This window comes from Pseudopipra pipra, chromosome 17 (genome assembly GCF_036250125.1).
Source record: "Pseudopipra pipra isolate bDixPip1 chromosome 17, bDixPip1.hap1, whole genome shotgun sequence".
Lineage (NCBI taxonomy): Eukaryota > Metazoa > Chordata > Aves > Passeriformes > Pipridae > Pseudopipra > Pseudopipra pipra.
In genome coordinates this window covers 14,229,120-14,255,202 of record NC_087565.1, presented here as the reverse complement: position 1 = coordinate 14,255,202, position 26,083 = coordinate 14,229,120, and the positions used below count along the sequence as shown (strand labels likewise).

At 46.8% G+C, this 26,083-nt stretch overlaps 2 protein-coding genes across 5 annotated transcripts; one reads left to right on the top strand and one right to left on the bottom strand.

The window, feature by feature from the left end:
• The first annotated feature begins 29 nt into the window (after positions 1–29).
• Positions 30–7,152, top strand: LOC135423779 (CMP-N-acetylneuraminate-beta-galactosamide-alpha-2,3-sialyltransferase 2-like). The gene is made up of 7 exons (XM_064674344.1): positions 30–472; positions 2,367–2,633; positions 2,929–3,119; positions 3,395–3,574; positions 4,003–4,048; positions 4,186–4,305; positions 4,422–7,152. The coding sequence occupies exons 1-7, from the start codon at positions 287–289 to the stop codon at positions 4,587–4,589; spliced, it is 1,158 nt and encodes a 385-aa protein (XP_064530414.1). The 5' UTR covers positions 30–286; the 3' UTR covers positions 4,590–7,152.
• ERGIC3 (ERGIC and golgi 3) lies at positions 5,187–26,083 on the bottom strand. 4 transcript variants are annotated; one of them, XM_064674340.1, is made up of 14 exons: positions 25,943–26,083; positions 25,782–25,852; positions 25,299–25,386; positions 25,063–25,182; positions 23,732–23,825; positions 22,428–22,593; positions 21,146–21,203; positions 14,569–14,583; positions 12,774–12,820; positions 12,042–12,138; positions 10,267–10,331; positions 9,329–9,465; positions 8,427–8,482; positions 5,187–7,310 (listed from the first exon to the last, which is right to left on the bottom strand). In XM_064674340.1, exons 1-14 carry the CDS (start codon positions 26,028–26,030, stop codon positions 7,231–7,233), a joined length of 1,182 nt encoding a protein of 393 aa, XP_064530410.1. In that variant the 5' UTR covers positions 26,031–26,083; the 3' UTR covers positions 5,187–7,230. The 4 variants fall into 4 exon arrangements, with proteins under 4 accessions (XP_064530410.1, XP_064530411.1, XP_064530412.1 ...); XM_064674341.1 differs by having other exon boundaries at positions 12,789–12,820; XM_064674342.1 differs by lacking the exon at positions 14,569–14,583.

The window sequence follows — 26,083 nt, the reverse complement described above, 5'->3', positions numbered from 1 at the left end:
TGTCCTCTCTGAGCCAAAATCCCATCCAGGTGAGCAAAAGAAACCTGGTGAGGTGCTGGATGCATGAGGCTGTTGAGAGCTCCATGTTGCTCATGTCAGTGAGCCATCCCAGCAGGACACACAGGGGCAGGAGGGCAGTTCCACTCAAAGCAGGTTCTCCCACCTTCAGAGGAACTTTTTGATCATTAATTTCCTGATTTGGCCCTGGGAACATGGCCAGGGCATCCAGCCCCAGCGGGACCAGCAGCTGCCACGGTGCAGGGCTGTGTGGAGGGGCCGTGCCAGGATGCCAGTGGCAGGTACTGCTGGAGAAGGGACAGCAGCCCTGACCTCACTGTGCCACTTGCTGTTCTCCCCCACGTCATGGTGCAACACTTCCTCTTCCCGTGGCTGTTGTTGCTCTTGCAACAACCCCTGCAGAGGCCCCCGAGCCCGGAAGCATCACCTGCTCAGCGGCGCTTCCCCCAAGGAGGTGAGGGGTCCTGGGGACTGGCTGGGAACCAAGAGGTCACAACACCAGGAGAGGCTCTTTCCCTGTTTTGGGACTGTGGAGCTCCTGGCAGTGTTTCTTGGGGCTGAGTGGGAACAGACACGTCTGTGGGCACTGAGTGCAGCCCAGTGCAGGGGCCACATTGGCTGAGGTGTGGGGGCTCGTGGCCAGTGTCTCTGGGCTGGGGAACCCCAAGGCCAGGGCACCTCTGGACACAGGGACAGTGGGGTCATTTGAGCTGCCATGGTGGTGTGGGTGCAGGTGGAGGGGTCCCATCCGTGGAGCAGGGGCTGCACAGAGGCAAGGGTGGGGAGATGAGGCCACTCAACTCTGCCTGTCCAGACCCTGCCTGCCCCAGCCACAGGTGACTGCAACAAACTGCATGAAATATTCCCTGGGCTGGGTCCCCTGGCTCTAGTCTTGTTGAAGCTGCTGGTGCTGGTCATGCAGCCCCCTGCCCACCCCCACCCCCCCAGGAGCTGTGGCTTGAAAATCCCTGAGGCTCCACAAGTGCCTGAACCAGCCCAGGGACTGCTGGCGCCTGGCCTGACCAGTACATCAGATGGATGCTCTTTGCCTCCACCATGGCAAATGCTCATGGCTGTTTGCAGGAGGGCAAAAGAGTAAGTCAAAAGGACCTGTGACTGCCAGTGGGGAGGGTGCCAGGGCTGTTGGGGTTCCCCTGAGCCTGAGGGGAGAACAGCTGGCATTTCACAGCAGCTTCCTGCTTGAGAGAACCCACATCTGGGTTTCCGGAGTGCTGGTGATGACTTGTTTGTGCTTTCCTTTCAATATGAGGTGACAGTTTAGTGTCTTTTGGGAAGGACAGAGGAAGCACAACCTGCTGCAACCACCTGGGATGGTGCAAATTCCCCCATCCTGTTCCATCTCTGCTGGTTGCCTGGATCTCCCAGGGCAGCAGTTTTGCTGTCTAGGGCATGTCCTTGGGGTCAGATTTGAGTGCAGCAGCTTGGGCACCACAGTGAGCAGGGGCATCTGTGCTGCAGGAGCTGCAGAAAATGGTTCATGTGGAGAAGTGGAACCAGTGCTGACACGTGGCCCCACCCAGGCAACTGGGGGAGGCACAGGGTGCTCCTGTGAGGACAGGAGGAGTTTTCTTTCCTTCAATTTTCCCAGTACACAGGGGACACCTTCATAAACCTGCTGTATTCTCATCCTGGGATGAAGCCTGTGCCTGTAGCTCTGCTCTTCACTCCTGCCTCAGCCCAAGGAGCAGAGTCCTAAGTCATTGAGCACTTCATGAACTCCCTGAGGACAAGAAAACCCTTTCCCCTCTGACTTTACATTTATATGAGTGCTTTACATAGAGACCAGAAATGTTCTTCCTGGCAATGCTTCAGTGCCCTTTGAGCTGCAGCACCCCAGGGCTGCTCAGGTGGGAGCTGCACTGTGCCTGTGTGTGCTCAGCTGGGGCAGAGCCCCTGGGGCTCCTCTTCTGGTGGGGAGGTGTATGGTGGGGAGGGGCCCCACTGCCAGCACCCGACACACGTGGGGGGGAATGGGCACCGCTCCGACGGCAAGGGGGGTTTGGCTTGTGGCCAGGGTGATGATGCTTTGGAGCTTGTTCGCAGGTCAGCTTGCAGACCCTAAAAATGTTGCAGGCAGAGAGCAGCCCCTCATACAGCACATGCTGCCAGCCAGCCCTGCCCGGCCCTAGGTTGGTGGCAGTGGCAGCAGCAGAGCACAGCAAAAATGCCTTTGAACAGTTTGAAAAGGAAACAAAAACCAGGCTATTTCAGGTCCCCCAGGGTGGGTGAGCAGCCAAGGGGTGCCCCAAGAGGGTTGGGCAGGGAGGGTGGGTGAGAAGGGCTCCTATGGTGCCCCTGCCAATGGTCTCTGTGACATCTCACTGCAGGTGGCACGCAGGATGCTGAACCAGAGGCGCACAAAGGTGGTGCTGGCCCTGTGCCTGCTGCTGGCCCTGTGGCAATGTTTCCGAGCCCTCATGGATGACTTTGGCCCTGTCCCTTGGGCCCCCTCCCTCCTGCACACCCCTGGTGTCCCCTGCCCCACCAGAGCCAACAGCTCCGCGTGGTTCAATGAGCGCTACGAGGCGGCCGCAGGGCCCCTGCTGACGGGGGCAGCCCAGGAGCTCTCTGCAGACGTGGTTCAGTGGTGGCTGGTGAGTGGACAGTGGGCAGGAGCGTGTGGCTCTTCCCAGGTTCCCTGAATGTGTTTTGCAGCGGGGCAGGACCAAGAACAGATGTGATTGGGATGAAGCGTGTGCAGAGATCCCAGCTCAGCATTTCCTCCCCCTTAAACCCACTGTCCCCTGTGCTGTCCTGTACCCTTTTCCTAATATCCCATCTGTTTTTTCCATGCTTTCCCAGGGCTCTGCAAGGAGGAGAGGGGCTCTGTCTCTCTCTGGGTTATTGGTGGGGGGCTAATGCTGCATGTCACTGTGCTTGTTCCCTTAGACCCTGCAGGGTCCCATGAATGGTGTCCAGCTCCAGGCCATAATTCGGCAACTCTTCAGCGTCCTCCGAGCCCCGACGGGTGACGTGTTGGACCCCCCTCGCTGCAGGACTTGTGCGGTGGTGGGGAACTCAGGGCGGCTGAAGGGGTCCAGCCATGGGCTGCTAATTGATGCTCATGATTGGGTGCTGAGGTGGGTGACCTGAAGAGACTTGGTCTCTCCCTGTCTTCCCAGGACCCTGGCATGCCCCAGCCATGCTGTTGAAAACACAAACCCTGTGATGGGGGTGACTGCCAACCCCGCTCCCTTGAGCCCTCTATTCTGAGGCACACACTGGTTCTGTGTCACCCACGCCCACTCTTTGCTGCTGGCCAGGGTGACCTGCTGTCCATGCCTGGTGAGACCAGGAACCTGGGACCAGCACGGCATGCACCTTCATTTTGGGACACCATCCTGCTGTCCTTTAGGATGAACAGAGCAAAGGTTGCTGGCTTTGAGCTGGATGTTGGCACAAGAACAACCCATCACTTCATGTACCCAGAGAGTGCAGTGAACCTTGGGCCTGGCGTCCACCTCGTCCTTGTCCCCTTCAAGCCCCTGGACCTGCAGTGGGTGACCAGTGCCTTCTCCACTGGAGAGGTCACACGGTGTGTCAGCTTTGGGGGATGGCATCTCTTGTGCTGGAGACCCTCTGGATGGGACAGTGTGGTCTGGGAGCCCTGGTGCCTCACTGGAGCCCTGGCACCACAGTCCTGGTGGGACAAAGCGTGCTGGATGCATGTCTTAGCATCCCTCTGCACTGCAGTTTGGGGTAGTGGACACTGAGCTGTCCCCACAGGGCTCAGACAGCTGCAGTCCCATACCCCTGTAAGAGGGAGGGGGCTGTCCCCACTGTGGGGCTGTGGGGTTGATGTGTCCCTTCCTAGAGCCAGGCCAGGCAATGCTGCTGGGTCAGCTGAAGGGGCTGGGGGTGCCACGGGGCTGGGTGCTGGTGGACACAGACACCCCTGGGAACAAAGGGGCAGCCCCAGCAGTGGCAGTGCCACATGCTCATCACTTGCTTCTGCTTTTGCAGCACGTATGTGAGAGTCAAACAGTTCATCAAAGCTGACAGAAACAAGGTAAGGGCTCCGTGGGCTCCAGCTCCCTGGGGCAGGCAGGGCTCTGCTGGGCAGAGCTAATGGTGCTCTGCTTGGGGCTGCTGGGCTGTCCCACTCCAGCATGAGAGCAGCTGATGGCTCCTCCACTCCCCACTCAGGTGCTGATCCTGAGCCCAGCATTCCTCAAGTACATCCATGACAAGTGGACGCAGCATCACGGGCGCTACCCCTCCACCGGCTTCACGGCCCTGCTCTTTGCCCTGCACACCTGCCAGCAGGTGAGCACAGCCCGGGCCCCGGGGCCGTGCCCGCATCGCCCCTGCTCTGCCCGTCCGGGGGCTCCCGGCGTGCCCCAGCGCCCACACAGCCACGGCTCTTCCTGCCACGTGCACAGGTCTCCGTGTTTGGCTTCGGAGCAGACAGTGAAGGGAACTGGCACCACTACTGGGAGGAAAACCACGGGGCCGGAGCCTTTCGCAGGACGAGGGTCCACGATGCCGACGTTGAATTCAGCATTATTGAGAGACTGGCAGATGAAGGCAGGATTTTATTCTACAAATGAGGCATTTCCAAGACACTGAAGCCAGGCTGTTGGGACAGGAACAGGCAGCCCCTGTATTGCCAGCAGCTGCAATACTTGCTGCTCCACTCCACCCAACCTGGGCTCACAGACCCTGCAATCCCCAGGGTCTTGGTGCTACTTGTGCTGGTCCCACCAGCTGGGCACTGTGGGTGCCATTCTCCTGTGGCACCAAGGATGTTGCGTTTAGCTGGACACAGAGTGGGCACGGCTCTGCCTGTGCTGGCTGGGAGGGAGGAAGGGGAGCTGGTGGTGCTGGAGGTGGGCACGGAGCCCAGGAGCTGCTGTGCCGGTGGCTGCGATGCCGTTGGGTGCCAGGGTGGACAGCAGCCACTCCAGCGTGGCTGTCTGCATGACAGAGCTGACACTTCCACCCACACACGGCTCCTGGGGGAGGTCTGTAGTTGTTCCTTATACAGGGTGAGGGGGGCATCTCCCCTTCCTGTCTTTTTATAACTAAGGAAATAATTTTTACATTGTATCAAAGAAGAAGGGAAAAAAATCAAACATACTCACAGAGACAATGGAATCAAACACAGTTGAAGTGATCTTACGTTGAATAAACTTTGAAAACACATGTGAATCTGTTATCTGCTTTACTTTTATCTGTTATCTTAACATTTTATCTGTTATTTGTTTTACTTTTTGACCCCTTACAACTTTGAAAAGGGCACAGTTTCAGCCCCACCTGTGGAACAAGACTGCAGACTCTGGGGAGTGTCCCAAAGGAGGTTTCTCTCCTCCGGAGCAGGGTTAGCAGGATGTCTTTTATCACTTTCAATCACAAACATCCTTAATCCAGCTTTACCACGGCTATTAGTCACTCGGGCTTTCAGTCTATTAAAATCACCAAAACTCTTGTACTCATATCCTTCCAACTGATAGCAGAAGCCTGTATTATTTACCTATCAGTGTCATTGATTTTCTGCCTCTCCAGGTAGAATCTCCATTTCTGCATCTTCAATTTCTCTTCTCAACTCTTCCCAGTTTCCCTTTCTGAGTCTGAGTCTTGCACCTTCCCTTGATTTTCTCTAGGTGCTCAGCAGTGCCCTGGGCAATGCTCTCCAATGCTTTTCTAAAGTTTACAAGCAATTGGCTTTCTTATCAAGGACAAGCCAGTAGCTGATAACTGCTTCACTGGGGGTTAAACTCCTGCTGCATTTTTTCCATTCATCTTCCTCCCTCCTGACTATTCTTACAAACTTAGTTACAAAGCTGAGTGCTCTGGTAAGCCACTGAAGCTGTTCAGTTCACTTTTTGTTCCCAATCAAACATATAGACACTGTGTTCCCTTCTTCACACTGCAGTAGTACTGTATGATCCCAACCCAATGGATTCATTAAATATCCTTGTAAAAAAACTACATTTAAAACAAACCTCTTTTTCAGTATTGTAGCTTGGAGATTAGTGAGTCTCCTTACACACACCTCAAATTGCTTCTCTCCCTGGTTGACAAAACCAGTTTTTTATACTCTCCAGTTTATAGATAAGTTCAAGTAATTAAAAGAACCAACCAACCAAACCTACTTTCAAACGAATTATAAACCAGCTTTCTCTCTGCAGTATCTGACCCTGTGCCTGTCATGCTCTATGTGCACTGCTGGATCAATTGCTTGGACTAAGATTAGAGTCAATACGAAAGCAAATCCAGAGCTGAGATTTAAGTGTAAGCAGTCTGGTTTACCTCAAAATAAGGCAAGAACCCCCCCCAAATTTTCCTCATTATTTTCAAATTTCTCCCAATGTAGTTGCACATACCAAGCACTTTACTCACTTGTGTAGATTATTTAAAAGTAAAAAGCCCCATTATCATCACGATCTCTACCTATTTTGCCACAATGCAGGTGTGTCTGTTAATTCTAATTTCCAATTCAGTACCAGGATTAGTTCAAATAATTTAATTATTCCTCCAAATGCTTTACCAAAACAAAGAGAGGATGGACGTCATTTCAAAATATACACCAAGAGGAAGTGAAAAAAACCAATCCAATTTAAAAATCCATTAAAATTCCAAACACTTTTTTTTTTCCTGAAACATGAACTTGCATCTTTCATAAAAAAAGCAAGTGGGAGCCCCCCAGTACAGAAAGCACATCCCAAGTGCTTGGGCTCCCCACACAGCCAGACTGGGATGGGATTCAGCACTTTTTCACAGAGGTCTGGCACACAGCAGCAGCACACTCAGAAACATTTGTAAGAAAAATTAAAAAGCCCAGATGGTGTTGCTAGAAAGCTTGTTTGATGGCAGCTTCAATCCATTACAGGTCTCCCAACAATAAAGTACATTATTCCTGGAGGCAAACAGAATGCACCATCTCCAGCATCTCTGTCAGGAAGGGGGGCAGAACTGGATGAACATGGACTGACACAGAAGGGGTTTTACAGTAGGGTCTGTACAGCCAGATACAATGGCTAATCTTTAGAGCAGCGAGGTTCAAGCCTTCCATCCACAAATTAATGCCAAGGAATGAGGGGACAGTAATACAAGAGTGGTTGGTGCCATCAGGAAGTTCCAAACCTTTTCTCCTGTGCACTCAGAATATCACTTGTGTTTCAAAAAAATCTTTTTAGTTCTCCTTAAGAGTTTTTTTTTTTTTGGGGGGGGTATGAGGTGATTGCTTATTTATGTTGTCTTCCCAAGTTCAATTTTCTTCTGGATGGCACGTGCTGAGTGATAGATCAAGGAGTCAATGAAACCTGCAACTAAAGGGAAAAAACAAATGGGTCAAGCCAGACATGCCTCAAAGAGAGAACAACTCCCAAGGAAAGAAAACACGTCTCCCATTTCTTGCTCATTTCGCAGTATCCTTAAAAGTAAACTACTCTATCAGATGCTACCCTCAATGGCTGCTCTTTATCAGAAACTGCAATGCACACCCACCCAGGACACAAAGCAAACCAAACCACTGCCTTCAGTGCTCTCTGCAGTATTTCCCCCAAATCTCCCCAGTCCTGAAGAAGCCTATTAATTCAGTGGTTGTTTGGCACCACAGAAAAAACTCAGAATGGGTCTACTGCACCACAAATCCCTGACAATCCCACATCCACCATTCTACAGGACAGGAACCCCGAGCTCCTGCCTTGGAGCGAACACAGGGTGCCAGGGAGCCTTTTTTTCAATGCTTTTATGAAGCTGCATGTTCTTTTTTCTTTTATTCAACACCTCAATACAAGGAATAAGTAAGTGATTAGTTGGCCCTGCACAAAGACACAAACACATGGAGCTGAGCAGATACTGATTAGCTACTCCAGAAGCCAGCACTGAGAATAAAGTGCAGACATTGAGATGGCTCTGCAGGAACAGCCTCTCCTCACAGGACACTGTCCAGTCCCAGCAGAGTACTCACTGGAGCTCCTATGTCTGGGAGCACAGTTTGAAACCTCTGGGATGATTACAACCCATGGCAACCTGGGTTCACAGATTTTACTGGCTTTGGTTCTGCCTGAATCCAACTGTCTGCTTACAGACCCAAGCTGGCCAAGAAAACAGCACAGATGCCTTCACACAGTGTGTGAAAACCAGCTTTGTTTGAGAACTAAATGTTCTGTAGAGCATCAAAATGAAATATTATGACAGGTCTAATGAAATGAAATAGTATAATAGATCTACATCATCTACAGCATCTTGTAACTCTGCAGTGCTAATTACAGTCTGATGCCACTCCCGTGGCTCTGCAGAACATGCTATATCCCCTCCTGAAGGCTGAAATCATCTCTCCTCATCAAACAGGAATTTATTACCAGCCATTCTGACTTTAGAAAGAGTAAGATAGCAAATGTTTACACTTTAGAAAGAAAAAAGATTGAAAGGTGCAATACCTGTAAATATGCCTCCCACAATGGCACAAACTCCAGTGAGAAAGTGAGTAAAGGACCTATAATTTGAACAATCAGCATGAGCTCAGGTAAGGAACAATTCACTAACAAAAACTAATTCATAATTATCATAATGTTCATCATACCACATAAGTATGCATTATCTAAATACTCATAGCTGAAAATTCATAGATTTAAGAATTAATATTGGCTACAGAACAGAGTTTGTCACTGATACTTTTACTGAGCATCACTGAGTAGCATGAAGGATGGACTTTTAATCCCCAAGACATTATCCATTCCTACCCAGAGAGAATGCACAGCAGGCTGCTGTAACATAAAAACTAAATCCCTAACTACATGTTAATACATTTTAAGATATAGACATTGTCTGTCCCCCATTATGAACCTCAAATACCAGAGAGCTACAACTCCCCTGCAGTTACACGTCAGTGATTAACCCAGAGAGAAGGAAGAGGTTCCACACTGGCTGCAAGATGCAGAAAAGCTACAGCAAATGCAGAGTAAGGAACCCGTTGGACCAGCGTGGGTGCTGCTGGAGGTGCTGGTCAGATGGGTATGCTCTGTAAATCTAGCCCTCCCACTAAAAATTAGCCTGAACCAAGAACCATTACATCAGACTTCTGCTCCCTGCACCAGTTTTCTTTTCCATCTTGATGCTGGATTAAAATGCTTCATGTAATAACAGAAAAAACCCCAATCCCTTATGGATGCTCACACGGAGAGGAAGGGCCTCAGGGAGTACCTCTTCCTCTCCACTGCCTGGGAAGGGGCTCGGAAGGCTTTCAGGCATTTGCACTCTTCTAAGTGAGGATGAAGTTTTAAGCTATGCAAAATGACCAAATCAATGAAGGGTGAATGAACTAGACTGAAATGTCCCTTACCTGTGTTTCTCAGTCAGCTTCACCATCATGGGTGACAGTTCATACAGCACAAACACACCAGGCAGACCCTGGTCTCCCAGCAGCCCGTTTGCTATTTTCTCATGTCGTGTGACTGAGAACTGGTTGGTCCTTACCACCTACAAAACACAGGAAACAAACACAGCATTTTTCTGTTAACAGGGAACAGCAGAGGCAATTAAAATGTGAGTCCAGTGAACCACCTCAGTGCAGCCCTGCTCACCCACTCGTGGGCGGCCTGACAGCGGTTACAAGGAGTCAGAAAGAGCTTTATCACAACTGGGTCTATTTTTACTACAGGCTACCAGTTAAAGCCCCAACTAGCCCAAAGTATGAGGGATGCATCAGTCCCCAGGCTGGACTGTTTGGTCCCTGCTGGCAAGTAATGGCATAAGCTGTCCCTCTCAACCCCAAGTCCATGTCATCCTCTCCCAACATGCAGTCCAGCTAAGCATGCTTCAGGAGACAGCAGTGCTGGCAGAAAGCTGTAGTTATTCAAGAGTGAGACAAAAGAAAATAATACATAAAGGCAGGAGAGTGCCAGGGCTACAGGACACAGATTGCCCATCTTCACATGAATGAAGATCACCCTTCAGCATTCTTCTGTGCCCTGCCAATCTTCTACATGTTGTTCACACCAGTCCTATTCTTACAGCAAAAAACTTGTGTTTCTGTAAAATAAAATTATGTTTCAATATCCCTAATAAGCTATCTGACACAAATTATGATCCCAGCTGAGAAAGATACTATCCCAGTTTCTTTACCAAATTCCACGTTTGGGGCTCCCAATACTGAATGTACAACACAGTCCCTGGTATCCACCTGGCAAAACACCTGGATCCAGTTACAGGCAGCATCAAGAATGTGAGGAGAAAGTGAAGGCTTTCACTTGCCAAAGTGACAGGAAAAAAGGTACTTACTTCACCATCTACTTTCCTATACACAGTGGGGACCACTTTGACAAAATACTGAAACATCATGGAAGCTATAAGCAAAGACAGAGAGAGACACAATTAATACCCACAATGACCTGGAAAACTTCACTGACAGGTCAGGTGGACACCAACTGGTTTGGTTCAACTTGTCAGGGAACATCTTTCTGCACAACAGCTGCAGGAGGATTTCCAGGACAGAACTGTCTGACATGAGTTTTCCTTTTGCCAAAGTGAATCTTGTTCCTCTTCCAACCAAACTCAAAACTACCAGCATTTTGGTCTTGACTAAATGGAAAACCTTCTACAAACCAATTATCTTGCTGCAGTTTTACTAGTAAAACTTCTTGAAAATTCTTATTGTAGTACATGAAAAGTCTTGTTTTTAACAACACAGCCCTAAGAAAACATAGCCCTAAATGAGTATCCTATATCAACTCCAACTAACATTGCAGTTTACTCCTGAAGAAGCTTGGGATTTATTGTATCAGGAGATGAAAAGGAAGACCTGGATCAGTGAAGAAAAAATAGGACTACCCTTTCTCAGGTCTGTTGCCTCAGACCAGCCTGTTCCTTTAGTTCTCTTAAGGATAATGGAATGCAGGAGTTGCTTTGAAAACCTATTTTCCAATCTTCCCTGGAGGGGAAGATTATTCATCCATTTCTATAACAGAAGTAATTCTCACATATAATATCTTACAATATTATGCTGCAATACACATAAATTTGACCTGTTATCTACTTCTCCCACTTCTTTACTGGAGCATGTCTTCAGTCCTAATTCTTCAAGAATTTGCCAACTGGTTCTCTAAGGCTCAGGATGAAAAGCTTGAGCTTACAGACAGAGTTCTACCAGCCAGCTACAGGCACCCTCTCAGGGAATTTGGTACTCCACAGACTAACTACAGCATCGTGATCGTACTGAGCAGTATGACACTTGTAATTTTTCTGTACTTTCTTTTAGGCTCCATCCTCTGATTTGGGTACAAGAATCAAAATCCACACTGGAAAATTTAAAAGAATTAAAGGAAGAATTTAAAGGATTCAAGTAGGACTAACAATCCCACCAGCACTTCAGAGCTTTTTTCTCCAAGCTTTATTACATACAGCACCAAGTGCCTGAAAAAACAAACTCTGCAGACTTCAGTGGATCTAAAAAAAATAACTCTGCAGTGGCATGTAAAGTGAGGTGAGGATCTTTCATAGAAAATGCACACAAGCAGGCTTGTGGAAATAAACTCATGCACAGCAGCAGCATGAGGAGAGAATTCCCTTTCATTGTCAAGCCAGCAAATTTGGAGCTATCTAGAAAAGATCAGCAATATTTCAACTTCACTGCAGCTCTTTCAGCTCTTACTGTTGGGTATGCCAAGGTCAGGCAGACACCACAGCTCTCCAGCAACTACTAATTAGGCCTGTTTTCTCTGTCCTGAATCTTCTGGTTCTCTCCTACTGCAGGTAGTAGTCAGACAGGGCTCTCCTTGAACTATACCTGAGGTAGGCCTTTAATAATGATGTGCTGTCCCTGCTGTGCATCCATGAACACTGAACAGAGAGATCTTTCAGAAAGGTCACAGAATCAAAACACGTTGGCAGATTTGTTCCACATGAATGGAGACAGCTGCTCCAGAAAGAGCACAAGGAGGAGGAGTCCACAGAACACTCTCAGGGTTCTTGTTAAAACTGGGAACTTTTCTCCTGTAGTCTCCTAACACTTATTAATGCAGACACTTAAAAAGGGATTTCTCTCAGCTGGCTTTTACCTTGCTGTGCAGTGACGGCCGTCCCATCCAGAGGGTTCACAATGCCTGGATAATCCCTTCCAAACGAGAGGTGTTTGATATAGTGTGTCATATTGATCTGAAACAGAAATGCTCACAACTCAAACAACTGCACAGCATACGGGGGGCAAGGTAAGGGCACTAAAGGTCATGGTTTATATATTTTTCTGAGCATGGCTCTAGAACAGAGACAGGTCCTCCTCTGTGCATCCTGACAGTAAAACACTTGGTCTTCTTTTTTATTCATAGGAGATTTCAAGATGTGGAATTTCTCCTTATCCTGCTGGTAATCCCCAGATCCCAGTGCCCTTCCCTCCCATGCACAGAGCAGGCTCTCCCACCCACTCCTGTCCCTGCCACAGGAGCACCATGCTGTCAGCTGCCTCGGTGGCACAGGTATGAGCATAATCTGTTTTCCTCCCAGCACAAGGTAAACTCCAACAGATCCAGAAGCAGCTGTGAAAATGGCAGCCTTAGAAAACTGGGAAGCATAGATTAAGTAGCAAGGCAGGCTCAGGAAGAGGGGAACAGGCTTGCCAAGCAGCATGCAGATATTCCAGAACATATTTCAGAGCCTCTATGAAAACAGGTCCCAGGTTTTGCTCAGATTGATAAAGCCAAATCTGCCATGACCAAATCACTACACCAAGATGTCAGTGTGGCAACAGCAGGGAAATCCAGAAGGAAAACAGACCAAGAGAACTAGAACACTACCTTGGGACCACTTACATTATCAAGTCCAAAGCTCTGCAGATCATGAACTGCAACAGAAAAATAGTTTAACAATATAGTTCAAATTGTCATAACAAGCATACCTGTCAACCACATTACAGCTGTATACCTCTCATTTCCATCACGATCTACAATGGCAAGAAAGCTGCCTGGGATCTGCAGGATCATGGTGTTTATCAGCTTCACTGCCTGGGGAGTCACATGCCTTGGCACATGAAGTGTAGCTGAGGACTAGTGAGGATGGCAAAATTTACAGGAATAGCACAGTACCAGAGAAATTCCAGGGCAGCACTTGGGAAGGACCAAACTCAACTAACCTGCTACACTAGATTTACACTGTGTGTGACCCATATTAACAGTTATGGCTGTCCAAAAAAACCTGTCACCATAGTGCTCTGCTATGCCTTCCACAGGCAAGCCACCAATTAAGTAGTTTTTTAAAAACTCCTCTGCAACAAGTGATTTACAACTCTGCAATAAAGTGATTTATACGTCGAGTTTCTAAAACAGTCTTCCACCAGACCACAGGATTATTTATCTCTGATCACTGAGGACTATGCTAAGCACAGGTGTACACACTCTAGGTTGCAGATAAATGTTTAGGCAGCCACAGTTCATTTAACATAAACCAACAGGATATTTAGCCTGCTCAGAGAAGAAACAGGAGGAGGAAACAGAAGATCTTTAAGAGACGGTCACCAAGGACCAGAGACTGCTATTTCTGAAGAAACAAACACAATTCTTCATTTCCCTAACCACAGCTACTAGCCCAGTTAGGCAAAATAAAGAGACCTGTAAAACATCCTAAGTTTGCCAAGAACTCTGTTTTTATAGAACCAAGATTTCTTCACTGTTTCAGTAACGCAGTTTTAACAACTGCTCTCTGAAGAATTCTCCCCATCTTGCACTTCTGACCTGAACAACCACAAAGCCTCCTTAGACTGTGAAATTCAGTCCTGAACCCCTGAAAGGGGATTAACAGCACTTATGGCCATTCAGGACTCTGCCAACAGACATGTGAAGACTCCAAGGAACCAAAGACAGTCACCCAAACACATTGCTCCGAGGTGAGCTAGGACACCAATTTTCAACCCGGGGATGAATTTCATGGAGGAAAGTATCTCACAGGAGCACAGTGACAGGAATATTGTGAGTCACAAAAGGATGCATCGTGAAGAGGGGACTGAGGCAGGGACCAACAGAGCAAATGTTGCAGCTCAGGGAAGGAGTGAGCAAAGCTGAGAGTCTGAGCCCTCTGCCAGATGTTACTGACTAAAAACACCACATCTCAACCTGCAGCCACCTTGATTACCCTTAGAAAAATCCAATGGCTTACAAACCCTGGGAAAACTTCCCATGGACTATCCAGAGATTAGCAGGCTCAGTGCAGGAATTCTCAGCAGAAATTCTCTAGCCTGTTGTACAAACGAGATTAAACGAGATAATTCTCTCATCTGACTTGAAAAGGCAGAAGTCTCTCCAACGTGTCATTGTCTCCAACACCTAAGCTGCACAGTGCAGATAAACACTTGCCAACACTTTAACTCCAACACTAAGGTATTAAAACAATTTAAGGCAAGGATTCTCAACCTTTTCCATCTCATTTACCACAGAAGAATGAACTGGGATGGCTCTCCTTTTAGCTTCCAGGAAATCTTCTCAAATCCCAGCCTAGATCAACAGCTTCTCCCAAAGATTTTTGGGCACAGGAAATAACAGAAATGTTAGCTCTGCAGTAAAGTTTTTTGGAGGAAAAAAAGGATACAGCAACACTTACTCTCAACAGCGTGCACTGCAAAAACAAGCAGAGTAGGAGAGAAAAGAGAAAAGTTCAGGTCCTTATAACAAAAGATACAGAGATTCAGGTAGAGTAGCATTTCAAACTCATACCAAAAAGGAGAAGAGTAACATCTTTGCTAGTGTACCTTCTAGGCCATATAAAATGACTCCCTGAAGAACTGTATATGGTCAAGCAATCATTTAAAGAGTAACAGAGAACCCAAAATGCAGGAATTAATCACCAAAAGGAAAAACACTGTGGGATGTGCATATATGTTAAGGGAGCTCTAAAGCAGCATGCCAGACAACAATGCTGGTTATATTTAGATTCTTTTTCAGTGATAAGGTAACATAAAGGTCATTTTAGGAGCAAACAAAGCTATCCAGAAATGCGCTCAAGGTTTACATTCCCAACATATTAACACTCAAAGCTGGGTAACAAGGTTTTATTCTTGATCAGTCCTGTGCTACTTTCATCCCAGCTGATGCACAGGGAAGGTAACAAACCATGAGGCTGGTTTTGTTCATTCTGTTGCATGACCCCAACAAAGGTGAATACCAGGGAGGATGGGGGGCAGGGGAAATGTATGTTTGGACATTACATCTCAAAGCAGGTCAAGTAAACTCTTTTTTTTCTAATTTCAAAAGCCTGTTCATGAACATTCAATGCTGTGCAATACATATATTCAACACTAATCAGTAACTGTCATAGACTTACAAGGTCTTACAGACTTACGGGCCTCCAAATCCTTCACAGAGCAATTCTGATCCCCTTTGTCACGTGTTAGATCTCTGGTGATGCTTCTACAATAGCATGGGGTTTGGTGTGGAGAAGGTATGGCTGCTCCAGAGGGCTGCTTGACAAATGTCAGGCATTCCCAACAAGTTCAGCTCTGATGAATGACAGTGCAGTGACAAATGAAAATGTCATGTTTGTGGTTTCCAAAACAGACTTCATATAAGTTTGTCCACCAGAAATGGGTGAGACCACATGTCCTTCAGCACCAAAACAACCAAACTCTGAAAAGAGTTCACCAGCATAAAAGGTCCTTAGCAATGCTGAGGATGAAGCAAGACTCTCAACCTCCTGTATTCAATGTGGGGATAAAAACAGTTCCCCATCAGACACTGCTTTGGGACAGTAGTTAGAATGAGCTCACACATGCTCCTTCTGTGGCAGGGATACTGCACAGGTGATCAACAGAGGATTTAGATTTCCTCCACACTGAACTGGTGTCCTTGACTGATGAAGATTGAGTCCCACATCATTTTTTTTCCAAGAATGTTGATGGGCAGACGAGCTCAGATATGGAACTGGTATCTGTAGAGGTCTGTGCAATAGTAACAGGCCCACAACTAGTAGGGCTACAGGAAACCAACAGGGAAGGAGGCTGCAGTCTCTGCAGAAAAAAACAGTTAGTGTCACTTGCTCTTGGTTGACATTGAGAAGATGCCAAGGGACTTGAAAAACGACAACCAGTCTGCAGTCAAAGACTTGGTATCCTTTTGCAATTCAGCAACTGAAACATTTAAAAGTATGCAAAATAAGAGAGGCTATTAGGGGTCACCCAAGGATGCCTTCAAATAGGTTCTGGCTGTCAATCCCTAGCAGAGAAGGAAATAAACCCTCCCTACCTAAGCAGAACACCAATGAAGATGTACAACTGACCAGTGGCTTTGTGCTCTTAGAGAGCTAACAAAGCTCCACACCTTTCTAAAGCAAAGCTTGGTGGCTCCAAATAGGCAGCTCCTTTTCCAAGACCATCATCATCTCAAAGAGCAGTTTACCTGCATTTTTCCTTCCACAATCATCACCACAAATGAGGAGGAAAACAAATGGTAATGTCAAAAATAGCTTTATTCCTACAGTTGACCACGTAGAGTGTAAGAAAACCACAAAATCTGGACCACATACAGACTGCTTCATCCTCAGAAATTGTCACAGTCATTGAGAGAGTGCCTTCAGGACAGAGAACGTCCTGAATGCTGTCATCAACACCAGCTTCTTTTCTAAGGAGTTGAAGGACTCTCATGAGACATTTTAAGTAATCCTGAAATGCTGTCAAAAAAGCATGATGGCCAACATCTTTTCTAAAAAACAGTGTTTTTTAGAAACTGTTTTTTCTAAAAAACAGTGTTTTTTAGAACCTCAGCAACAGAATGGTCCAAAGATAACCTCAAGGAAGAATTGAGAAACCTCAGCTTCCCCTTGACCAGAAGAAATAGGGCAGAGGCACAGCTGGTGCTGGAGACTGTCCTTACAGAGGCACAAGTGAAAGACAGAACTTCACCAAAACATGTAGCAGATGCACGAACCAAACCTCATCTCTCTCAATCCTAACCTAAAATCTCAGGTTAGGATTCAAAGCCTAAATAGACAACAGTGAAGCAACTCCAACGTCAGCTAGAACCAAATGAATAAGCAGGAGAGTGCAGGAGAGCCAGAACTACTAGTTTCAGTGCCAAAAAGTCTGATTGGAAGTGCTCCAGTCCTCCTCACAGTCTCTGTCAATCCTCCTCCTAATGACCTGGGATTCTCAGTGCAACTGGACCACAGATGAGCTGAGGAACGAGACAAGACCATTTGCAGCCAGTATGACATTCAGCAGCTGGGGGTCTTCTCTGACACTGGTGATGCAGCATCACAGTGCAGGCCTAAAGCAACCAGTTTGCAATGCTTCCACTCACTTGGGATGAAAATCAGCCTCACTGCTTGCTTCAAAAGCAACAGATTTCCAAGGCTTCAGCTCGGATGCTCTGGGAACACAGCATGTGAAGCACAGAGATGGAGAATCTGTCCAAGAAGTGCAAGCATTATATTTATGCACTAGCTATAAGTTAATTAACCATTACAGATGGCACAAAGGCATAAGATCAGCTGTGTGAATCATCCTAGAAAGAACAATTCTGATAACCTGAGATTAGGAAATTAGTAGTAATACACACTAAAACATCTAGTAGTAGTGAAAAAAAAAAAAGAAAATATTAACAAAGCCTATATTCCAGAAATACCTCTTGTAGTAAAGTGCTCAGCCTCCAATGGAGAGCTGAGAATACAGCACCTCCTTATGCAAATAAAAAGGTATAAAGATTGTGCTACACATAACTGAAGATAAATAACTAAAAGAAATAAAATTGTACCTTATACAGTGCTGGTTCTGGTTTGCATGTGTGTCAGCCCTGTGTCTTCTCTTACTTCTTATTCCACTCTCCAAAAAAGAAAAGCCATTTAAACTTGCTTTGCCCCAGGAGAGAAGTTTGAAGACGTTAACACCAAGCACATGAGTTCAGAACCTCAGATCAGGGTTACATTTGGAGTCAGACCTACAAAGTGCTGCTGAATAGGAGCCTTGGCACTGTCACAGCAGTGCCTCTGCCCATTCTCTGGCTGCAGATCTATGAAACAACAGGAATCTTCAGGAGAAGGGGACAGGAACAGTGTAAGAAACTAAAAAGCTGGTGTGCAAGCTTCAGTGTTTGAAATGCCCCAGAAAATAAAACTGTGGACTCAGGTCCAACCACCAGCTGTACAAACGTGGTACAGACACTCCAGTGGGAGGCAAGGACAGCGGTGCAATGGACTGAACTTTCCAGTTTCCTTCACTCCCATCTTCTCTACTGATTCACATCACTGGAGAATAGAAGGAAGGAGCAAAACTACTGTCAGTCATTACAGTTCTGCACCGAACAGGTCCAGTAAAATTATTACTTTTAGTGTATTGCTAATGTGACTTTTGACAGTAATAGTTTGGAATATTCAGACCTCTCTTATACATTCAACTTCACCCTGTGTGACATTCTGTCAAGTGTATTAACAGGAGTGAGCATTAATGGAGACCTTACTGAAGGGATGAAACATCACATACATCTAAGTTTTTGTGTGGAACAACAATCCAAATGAGATCTTTTCATGTCAGTTCCAGAAATATCTCTCTCGCACATCTCTGTCCTCTAATATTAGTCAAATTCTTTATCTGTAATTAAAGGGGGAAAAACCCAAAGGATTGTGAAGAAAGGTTATACTGAAGTATGTACAACACAATGATCAAGCTCTCAGTTGCCCATTTCCCTTACATTTTCAGGGAAAATTCCTTGTTTTTTGGTTAGTACCATGAAAACACTGCCAAGGAAAAGGCTGTGTAAAAAGCGAAATCACATGTTACAAGTAACTAGGAAAGCAAGAGAGAATGAAAGAAGAAAGTCATTAGGCCACTGCCTACATCATGCTTAGCCTGGACCTTAATTCTGGGTGCAGCCTGGCACCTGCAGACTGAGCTGAACTGAAAGAGGTTGAGAAATCCTGCAAGGAAGCTCAGAGGCTGAATGGCTTCCACAAAGGACCATCTGCATAAGCTTGACTTTCCTGCTAGGGAAAGACATGACCTGAGCCTGGCACAGGAAAGGTCTAGGACACCCTGAGAGGTAAGGAGAGAGCATGCAGTGACCACACACTCTTTTCCCATAGAGGAAGAGGCCAGTGGGAGCAAGGAAACGAGTGGATGTGTTTTGCAGGTTGGCAGTAACTATACAGCCCTTTTGGGTTTTACCTGTATTTTCCCACTGAATTTTCAATTCAGCTGTGCAAGACTTCTGGGGGACATGGAATTAGAGAGCTTTCCTGACCTCAACCCCTCCTCTCTGTACACAAAGTACTTGCTCTCAGGCAGCTAGTCTGCATTCCTGCCTGTCACAGAGAGCAGATGCAATGCAGAGATGCTTCTCCTTAACTTGGATACATGCTGTGACAGTGTCAATCCTGGCTGTAGTAAGGTTGCTGTTGCCATGCTAGTTTAAGCACACAAAGCAAATTTTGCCACAATAAATGAGATATTTTTTTAAGAACAATCAATATTGTGGAGAAAACCAGGCTTTCTTCACTGTTGTTGTTTGCACAAAATTGCTTCTTCACCTGTAGAAACCGTGCTCAAAAGTTTTTTCTCCAAATACACCAGTTACTCTCACCAAGTACACTGCATTCTCCCCAGACCTTCACCTCAGTGGTACAGATTAAACTGGAGTGAGTGACAGAAGGGAAGAAACTCAGGCTGACACATTACAGCTCTTTGTGAAACCTTTGTGAAATTTCAAGCTTCAAAACCTTGATCAAGGGAAAAGATGGATTTGATGGGTTCAGTGGATGGTCACATCCAAAGGATAGTTAGTGGTCCATGGCTTAATGTCCAGATGAAGATCAGTGGCAAGTCGTGTACCTCAGGGATCCATGCTGGGACCAGTAATGTTTAATGTCCTCATCAATGGCACTGAGTGGGATTGAGCGCACCCTCAGCCAGGCTGCAGATGATACCAAGCTGACAAGTGAGGCTGACATCCTTGAGGGATGAGATGCTATCCAGAGGGACCTGTACAAGCTCGAGAAGTGGGGCCTCATGAGGTTTAACACGACCAAGTGCTGGTGCTGCACCTGGGTTGGGGCAATCCCGCTGTCAATACAGGCTGGTGGATGAACAAGTCAAAACCAGCCATGGGGAGATGGAGTTGAGGGTGTTGGTGGACAAGAAGCTCAACAGAGCCCAGCCATGTGCAGTCCAGAAAACATCTGCACCCTGGGCTCATCCCCAGCAGTGTGGGCAGCAGGGGAGGGGGTGGATTCTCCCGCTCTATTCCACTCAGGTGAGACCTCACCTGCAGTGCTGCCTCCAGCTGTGGGGTCCCCAGTACAGGAAAAATGTGGACCTGCTGGAGAGAGTCCAGAGGAGGCCATGGAGATGCTCTGAGGGCTGAAGCCCCTCTGCTCTGGAGCCAGGCAGAGCTGGGGGGGTTCACCTGGAGAAGAGGAGCTCCAGGGAGACCTGAGAGCTCCTTCCAGGGCCTAAAGGGGCCCTACAAGAAAGATGGAGACAGACTTTTTATCAGGGCCTGTTGTGACAGGACAAGGGGCAATGGTTTTAAACTAAAAGAGTGTAGATTCAGATTAGATATAAGGAGGTAATTGTATGTACCAAAGGTGGTGAGGCCCTGGCACGGGTTGCCCAGAGACGTGGTGGATGCCCAGTTCCTGGAAGGGATTCAAGGCCAGGCTGGATGGGGCTCTGAGCAACCTGATCTAGTGGAAGGTGTCCCTGCCCATTACAGCGGGGTAGGACTAGTTGGCCTTTAAAGCTCCCTTCCAACTCAAACCATTCCATGATTCTATAAACAACCACTATTGTTCTGGCCACTGTGTATTTACATGTATATATACCCAAGGAAGTCCTTCACAACTTAAATTTTACTCTGAGAGTCCTAAATGGCAGAAAATACCCCTTCCAGAGGTACTGATACTCAGGTCCTGGACTGAACACGTCACTTGAGGTTGTTTTACTGCAGAGAAGCAAAGTTTTGTAGAACTGAGAGACTGCTCAGAAACATTCCCTCCCAAGTTCTTCCATGCCCGTGTGGCAGCATCTCTAAAAACCACTTTTCTGTTCTAAACCTCTGTAATAAAACTTCAACATCCTCCTCACTGTAGCAGTGGTGTTGTTATTATGTATAGCAATGCAAAGACATTAGAAGAAAACAGTCAGACACCCTTGAAAGCAAAAGGTCACAATAAGCAGGAAAAGAAAATACTTTACCATGCACATGAGACTGCTGGAAACTTTTTCCTGGTGCAAAGTGGAAATTTCCAGCTACCTGCAGGAGAGAGTAACCTTTCATTAAATGGTCCAAGTCTATGTAAGTAAAGTCATTGTACTGGTGTTTGGATTTTTAAGACACCAAACAACTCATTTTCATAGGTGACAGTGTCAGCAGACATTATTATAAGAGAGGTATGAATTTCCCTGTTCCTCACAGGCAGTGACACTGAAAGCCATAATTACATACTGATGTGGATAACAGCTGTTCTATGCAGATTATTCAGTGGACGTAAAAATGGGGAGAAGGAGGAGTTAACTCCCAGTAGGAGGGAATGGACTGGTGAAGCAGGAAATATAAAGCAGTATGAAAGAAAAGGAGTGGAAAAAGTAACTGAGAGTGAGCAGGGTAAGAAAACACTTAACATAATAATCAAAAGTGATCCAATGTACACACTCATGAAAATAAGCTGCATGCAAAAATAAAGCACTAAACCTACCATAAAAAAAAAAATAAATCCCAAACAAACAAACAAAAAAACAAACAAAAAACTCCAAAAGATAAACTATTAAAATTTAATCCTGGACTTTAAAAGGGATGTGGATATTAGGTGCCAATGCTCCCTGACACTTACTAGCAATCATATACACGCAAAAAAAGGAGTTTGAAATACAACAAACAAAAAAATAGCCTAGGTTTGACTTCCAGAAGGCACTTGGGTATGTAACCTGTGTGTTCTGGTTTGGGTAACCTGCCAAAAGGTAGAGTGGTTACCTGGTGCATCTTGTACATTTTCATAGATCACTTGCAAAAACCACTTCTCAGCATTTTCAGCTTTGATGACCAACTCCAATAGCTTTGCTTCCACTCTTTTTCTAAAGAAGATAACCCTTCACTCTCCAGGACCTCTGTGGGCAAGTTGTTGGTTCCTGCTATCTCCAGCAATTAAGACTAGAAAGGCAGGTGGGACAATTCAAGCTCAAAGAAGTTGCCTCTCCTCCTCCAGAAATCTTAGCAAAAAGACTCAGTACCCAGGTGGGAGAAAAAGATAAACCTCTCCAGCTGCCATGTTTCCTACCAGCCCACAGAACACGAACCAGAATTTTCCACCGCTTTTCCTGACTCTTCTCCTGAACCCCGTGACAGGTACAGGGACCTTGCTGATCCCAGAGGTTATTCTCTGACAGACTTAAACCTGAAAAAGGAGAGGAATGCCCCAACTCTGCCTTTTCATAGTCTTCACCATCATGCAGCAGGTTCACAGCAAAAGCTCTCTCTCACCTTGTTGACCTCTAGGAAACCATACACTTGGCAGCCCTCATTCTTCTGCTCTTGCATTTTCTGGCTAAACCCTTCCCTCTTGCACTGCTCTATGCTATCCGGGTTCTTGAAGGCCCAGCCTCGCCGCCTGTATGCTTCTCTGACATCATCACAAGTGTTACAACACCTGCAAAAAGCACAAGCACCATCTTACCATCTTTATCGCTCACAAGAGATGCTCCAGCTCAGGACTGGAATCCTTGACGGATCCTTCTTCAACAAAGCAATAAAGCAAAGGCTGGGACTGGACACTGAAAGGTCGCTCAATGCTGAAGGAGCTCGAGCTTTTGATGTGCCTTTTGAGATTTTGAGGTGAGGGTTCAAGCTCTTTGAATGCAGGACTGGAGTCTGAAGAGGGCTGTGCCTGCCCATTTACACAGCCAAGGCAGCCCTTGGCCACACAAACAACATCAGTGTCCCACAGCTATGAGCAGTTTGGAGCTTCCTCATGTGAACAAAACATCTCCCTGTTTCTATTCCTCCTTTCCTCTGTTTTTAGGCCAAGATATTGGGCTAAAAGGGAAGCTTAATAGCAAACTTTCTTTGTGCTTTTCTACCTCTGGATAACAACTTGGTTACCAGAAAAAAACCAGGTTTCTTTCTTGGTTCCATGTTTTGCTCGACCAAAGATAAGTTGAAGGCAGGAATTCTGAATCCCTCAACATGGAAACATCTTTGGGGAAGAACACAATTTGATAGATGAGACAAACCAAGTTACTAACAAGTCCCAAATAGCCAAAGTTAGTCCAGAACATATGGACTATCATGGATCCATTCTTACAGGAATTTGCAGGTAGGAGGAATGAGAAACACCAAAAGACACTCATTGTTTGTGCACGTGATAGATATTTGACCTTTGCTCCTGTAAGGATTGCAATGCCAGCAGCAGAGGTGAGAAGGCAAGGCCATAACCAGGTTTTATGTCAAGACAGCTCATGTAACACTGAAATCATTTACACATCTCCCCTCTGGACACCAAATAAACCCAGAAAATATCTCATCTGCCGAGATACAATCTCTTGCACAAGCTGCTTAAACAGGCATGTAGACAATCCAGACAACCTAACTGCACCTTCTTAACCATCATGAGTGCAGCTTTCAAAGGTACAGCCAAACCACAACAGCTCTCATCACTCTCTGAACACATGCCCAGGAGGAGGATTTCATTGCACAGACTTGCACAGACATTTGGAAAAAAAATACACATGCAACATATCTGTATGAATTCAAGTGCTAAGAAGACAGGAAAAAGGTGTAAAGGTTACCGAATGTCCTCCGACTCTGCCCCGTAACAGCTCTCGCAGCGATCAGCATCCAAAGAATTTGGATCAAACACTTTTTCTTCTTCTTTCCCCAGCTCTAAGACAGAAGAGGATTCAAAGTGATGAGGCATGTCTAGAAACTCTGTCTTGTATGCTTTTTCTGCTCTGTACACAGTGACTGTTCCACACACGACGTGCAGCTGCACATCCTGCACCCAAAGCCCACCTGAAATGGTATGTACGGAGCCTGCTGAGGTGGGAAGTAAGACAAGAAGGAGTGTAGCATTTGTCATCTCAGGAACAGCCTCCATGGAAAGGACTGGCTATCTGTAAGCCTTGCTGGAGCATCAATCAGACATTACTTGCATAAAGATTTTCCTGAAATATTGTCTAAAGTAGACCCAATCAGTACATTATGACTGATGCAGGACCTGCTTCACAACACACTGAACAGTTTTTGTCCCCAGGCATTACATTTGCAGTATCACAACCCATGAGGGCTGCTAAGCGACACAGCAGTAAGAGAACTATCACCACATTCCCATGACAACTGGAGACTGCCAACTGTTCAGCTCTTGGCTTAGTTTAGCCTTTCAATATCAATAACAGAAATGTTAAAACTGAGCGATACAAAGCTACACATTTGGTCATGCCGATACGTAGAACCACACTGACTCCCAGAAAAGGGAATAAGGAGCTCATATTTTGGAAAGGAAAAGTCAGAACAGTATTAATGTAAGGTTGCAATGCTTTGCCAGAATAATTTCTAGTTCGTATTGAAGTACAACGATGAGTCATAACACGTAAAAAATGTAGAGGACAGGTTTACGAAGCCAAGGATCATTTATTACAGCTTGTAACCAATAAATCAACTCAAATATATTTATCAGGTATCCATTAACACACATAAAGTTAATAATGTGCAAGTTTAGGCTTAAGGGTCAATTCACTGGAGCCTTCCCTGGAGAGAGGCTCTTTCCTCGAACCACATCATGCCATCTGTCCATCTACTGTGATTTAAAGATACAAACAAAGCCAAGTATTGTCAGAACAGCTGCTGGATTTTTAGTCACAAAACACCATTAACTGAGCACTTTATTCCTCAAATGCATCCATGGGTCCTTGTCATAATTTCAGAGGGACCAAGCAAAGATTTCCTTGTAAAAGTAAGGAGTATAAAAGTAGTTTAATAGATTCGTGTGCTACAAACTCTTCAAGACTTTGTGGCATTTAAAAACTCTACAGCTGTCGCTTGTTCCTGTGAATCTCAAAACAGGCATACAGCGGGAAGACTACCAGAGCATCCATCCAGGACAGGCAGAACAGCATCTTACCATGTCTCTCCGCCTCTGGTGTCACACGATTGCCAGCTTTATCCAAACGCTGTTTAAACAGATTGTGCTCTACATCCAGCTGCTGCTCTCCTGCTACATCCATGGCATCGATGCTCAGATCTGAAACCAACGAGCAAGGAAACTGGTCTGTAAACACGTTTGTTATGGGCTCATCTAGCCTCTTAAGCCCTTGCCAAGGATGAAAATCATCCTCAGTTTTCACAAATCTGACTCACAAGCACAAGGCATATGTGGAAAAATAACATCTAGATTGATCTTCAGTTTATCTCCCCTTGATTTGTCAACGTACAATTCTGGATGAACCTGGAAACAAAGAAAAAAACAGAGAGTCCCGTTTCACTTGGAAGCAAATCAAAAGGCCCCTTTCCCTCGAGTGCTCTGGCCCAGCAGCTGATTTTAAAGACAAGGTATTTGCCAGACACCTGAGCTGCTGCCACCCACACGGTAGCTCAGCGTTGCCACTTGCAGCGGCGTTAAAAAAGAGAATAACTGGGAGATGTGTGACCGTGGGGAGGGGCCGGGGGTCCTGCACTCGCTCCCCCTTCCTGGCCGGGCACGGCCGGGCACGGTGGGCTGCTCGCAGGCGTGTCCAGCGCTCCCCTCGCCGGGGAAGCCAGTCTGACCCCCGGGGCAACGCCACCAACTCCGGGGCTGCGCCGCCAAAGCCGCCCCGGGGCCGCCCCGCCGCCAGGACTCACCTCCTTGGTGAGGTAGTACTGCAGCTCCGAGAAGAAAAGCAGCACCATGATGAGCCCGCTGACAGCCGTCACTGCCGGGGAGAGGAGAACCGCCGTCAGCGCCGCCGCCCGCCCGCCGCCGGCCCGCCAGGGCCCCCCGGCCCCCGCAGCCCCTCGCTCACCCAGCGCTCCCCCGCACGTCTTGACCCGAAAGTCTTCCAGGGTCTTGGGAAAGGCGTCGAAGCGCTTCAGCCGCCACAGCGAGTCCATGACGCCGCGCGGCCCGGAACAGGACGGTCCTTCCGGGGCCGGGCTCGCCCGCG

Excerpts from the sequence above, each read along its gene's own strand:
- LOC135423779 (XM_064674344.1), top strand. The coding sequence starts at position 287 with ATGCCAGTGGCAGGTACTGCTGGAGAAGGGACAGCAGCCCTGACCTCA. Across the intron at positions 3,575-4,002 it reads TCCACTGGAGAGGTCACACG|CACGTATGTGAGAGTCAAAC; the intron begins GTGTGTCAGCTT and ends CTGCTTTTGCAG. Across the intron at positions 4,049-4,185 it reads TCAAAGCTGACAGAAACAAG|GTGCTGATCCTGAGCCCAGC; the intron begins GTAAGGGCTCCG and ends CTCCCCACTCAG.
- ERGIC3 (XM_064674340.1), bottom strand. The coding sequence starts at position 26,030 with ATGGACTCGCTGTGGCGGCTGAAGCGCTTCGACGCCTTTCCCAAGACC. Across the intron at positions 21,204-22,427 it reads GTTTCCTAGAGGTCAACAAG|GTAGCTGGAAATTTCCACTT; the intron begins GTGAGAGAGAGC and ends TCTCTCCTGCAG. Across the intron at positions 12,139-12,773 it reads ATAATGTAAGTGGTCCCAAG|ATCAATATGACACACTATAT; the intron begins GTAGTGTTCTAG and ends TTTCTGTTTCAG.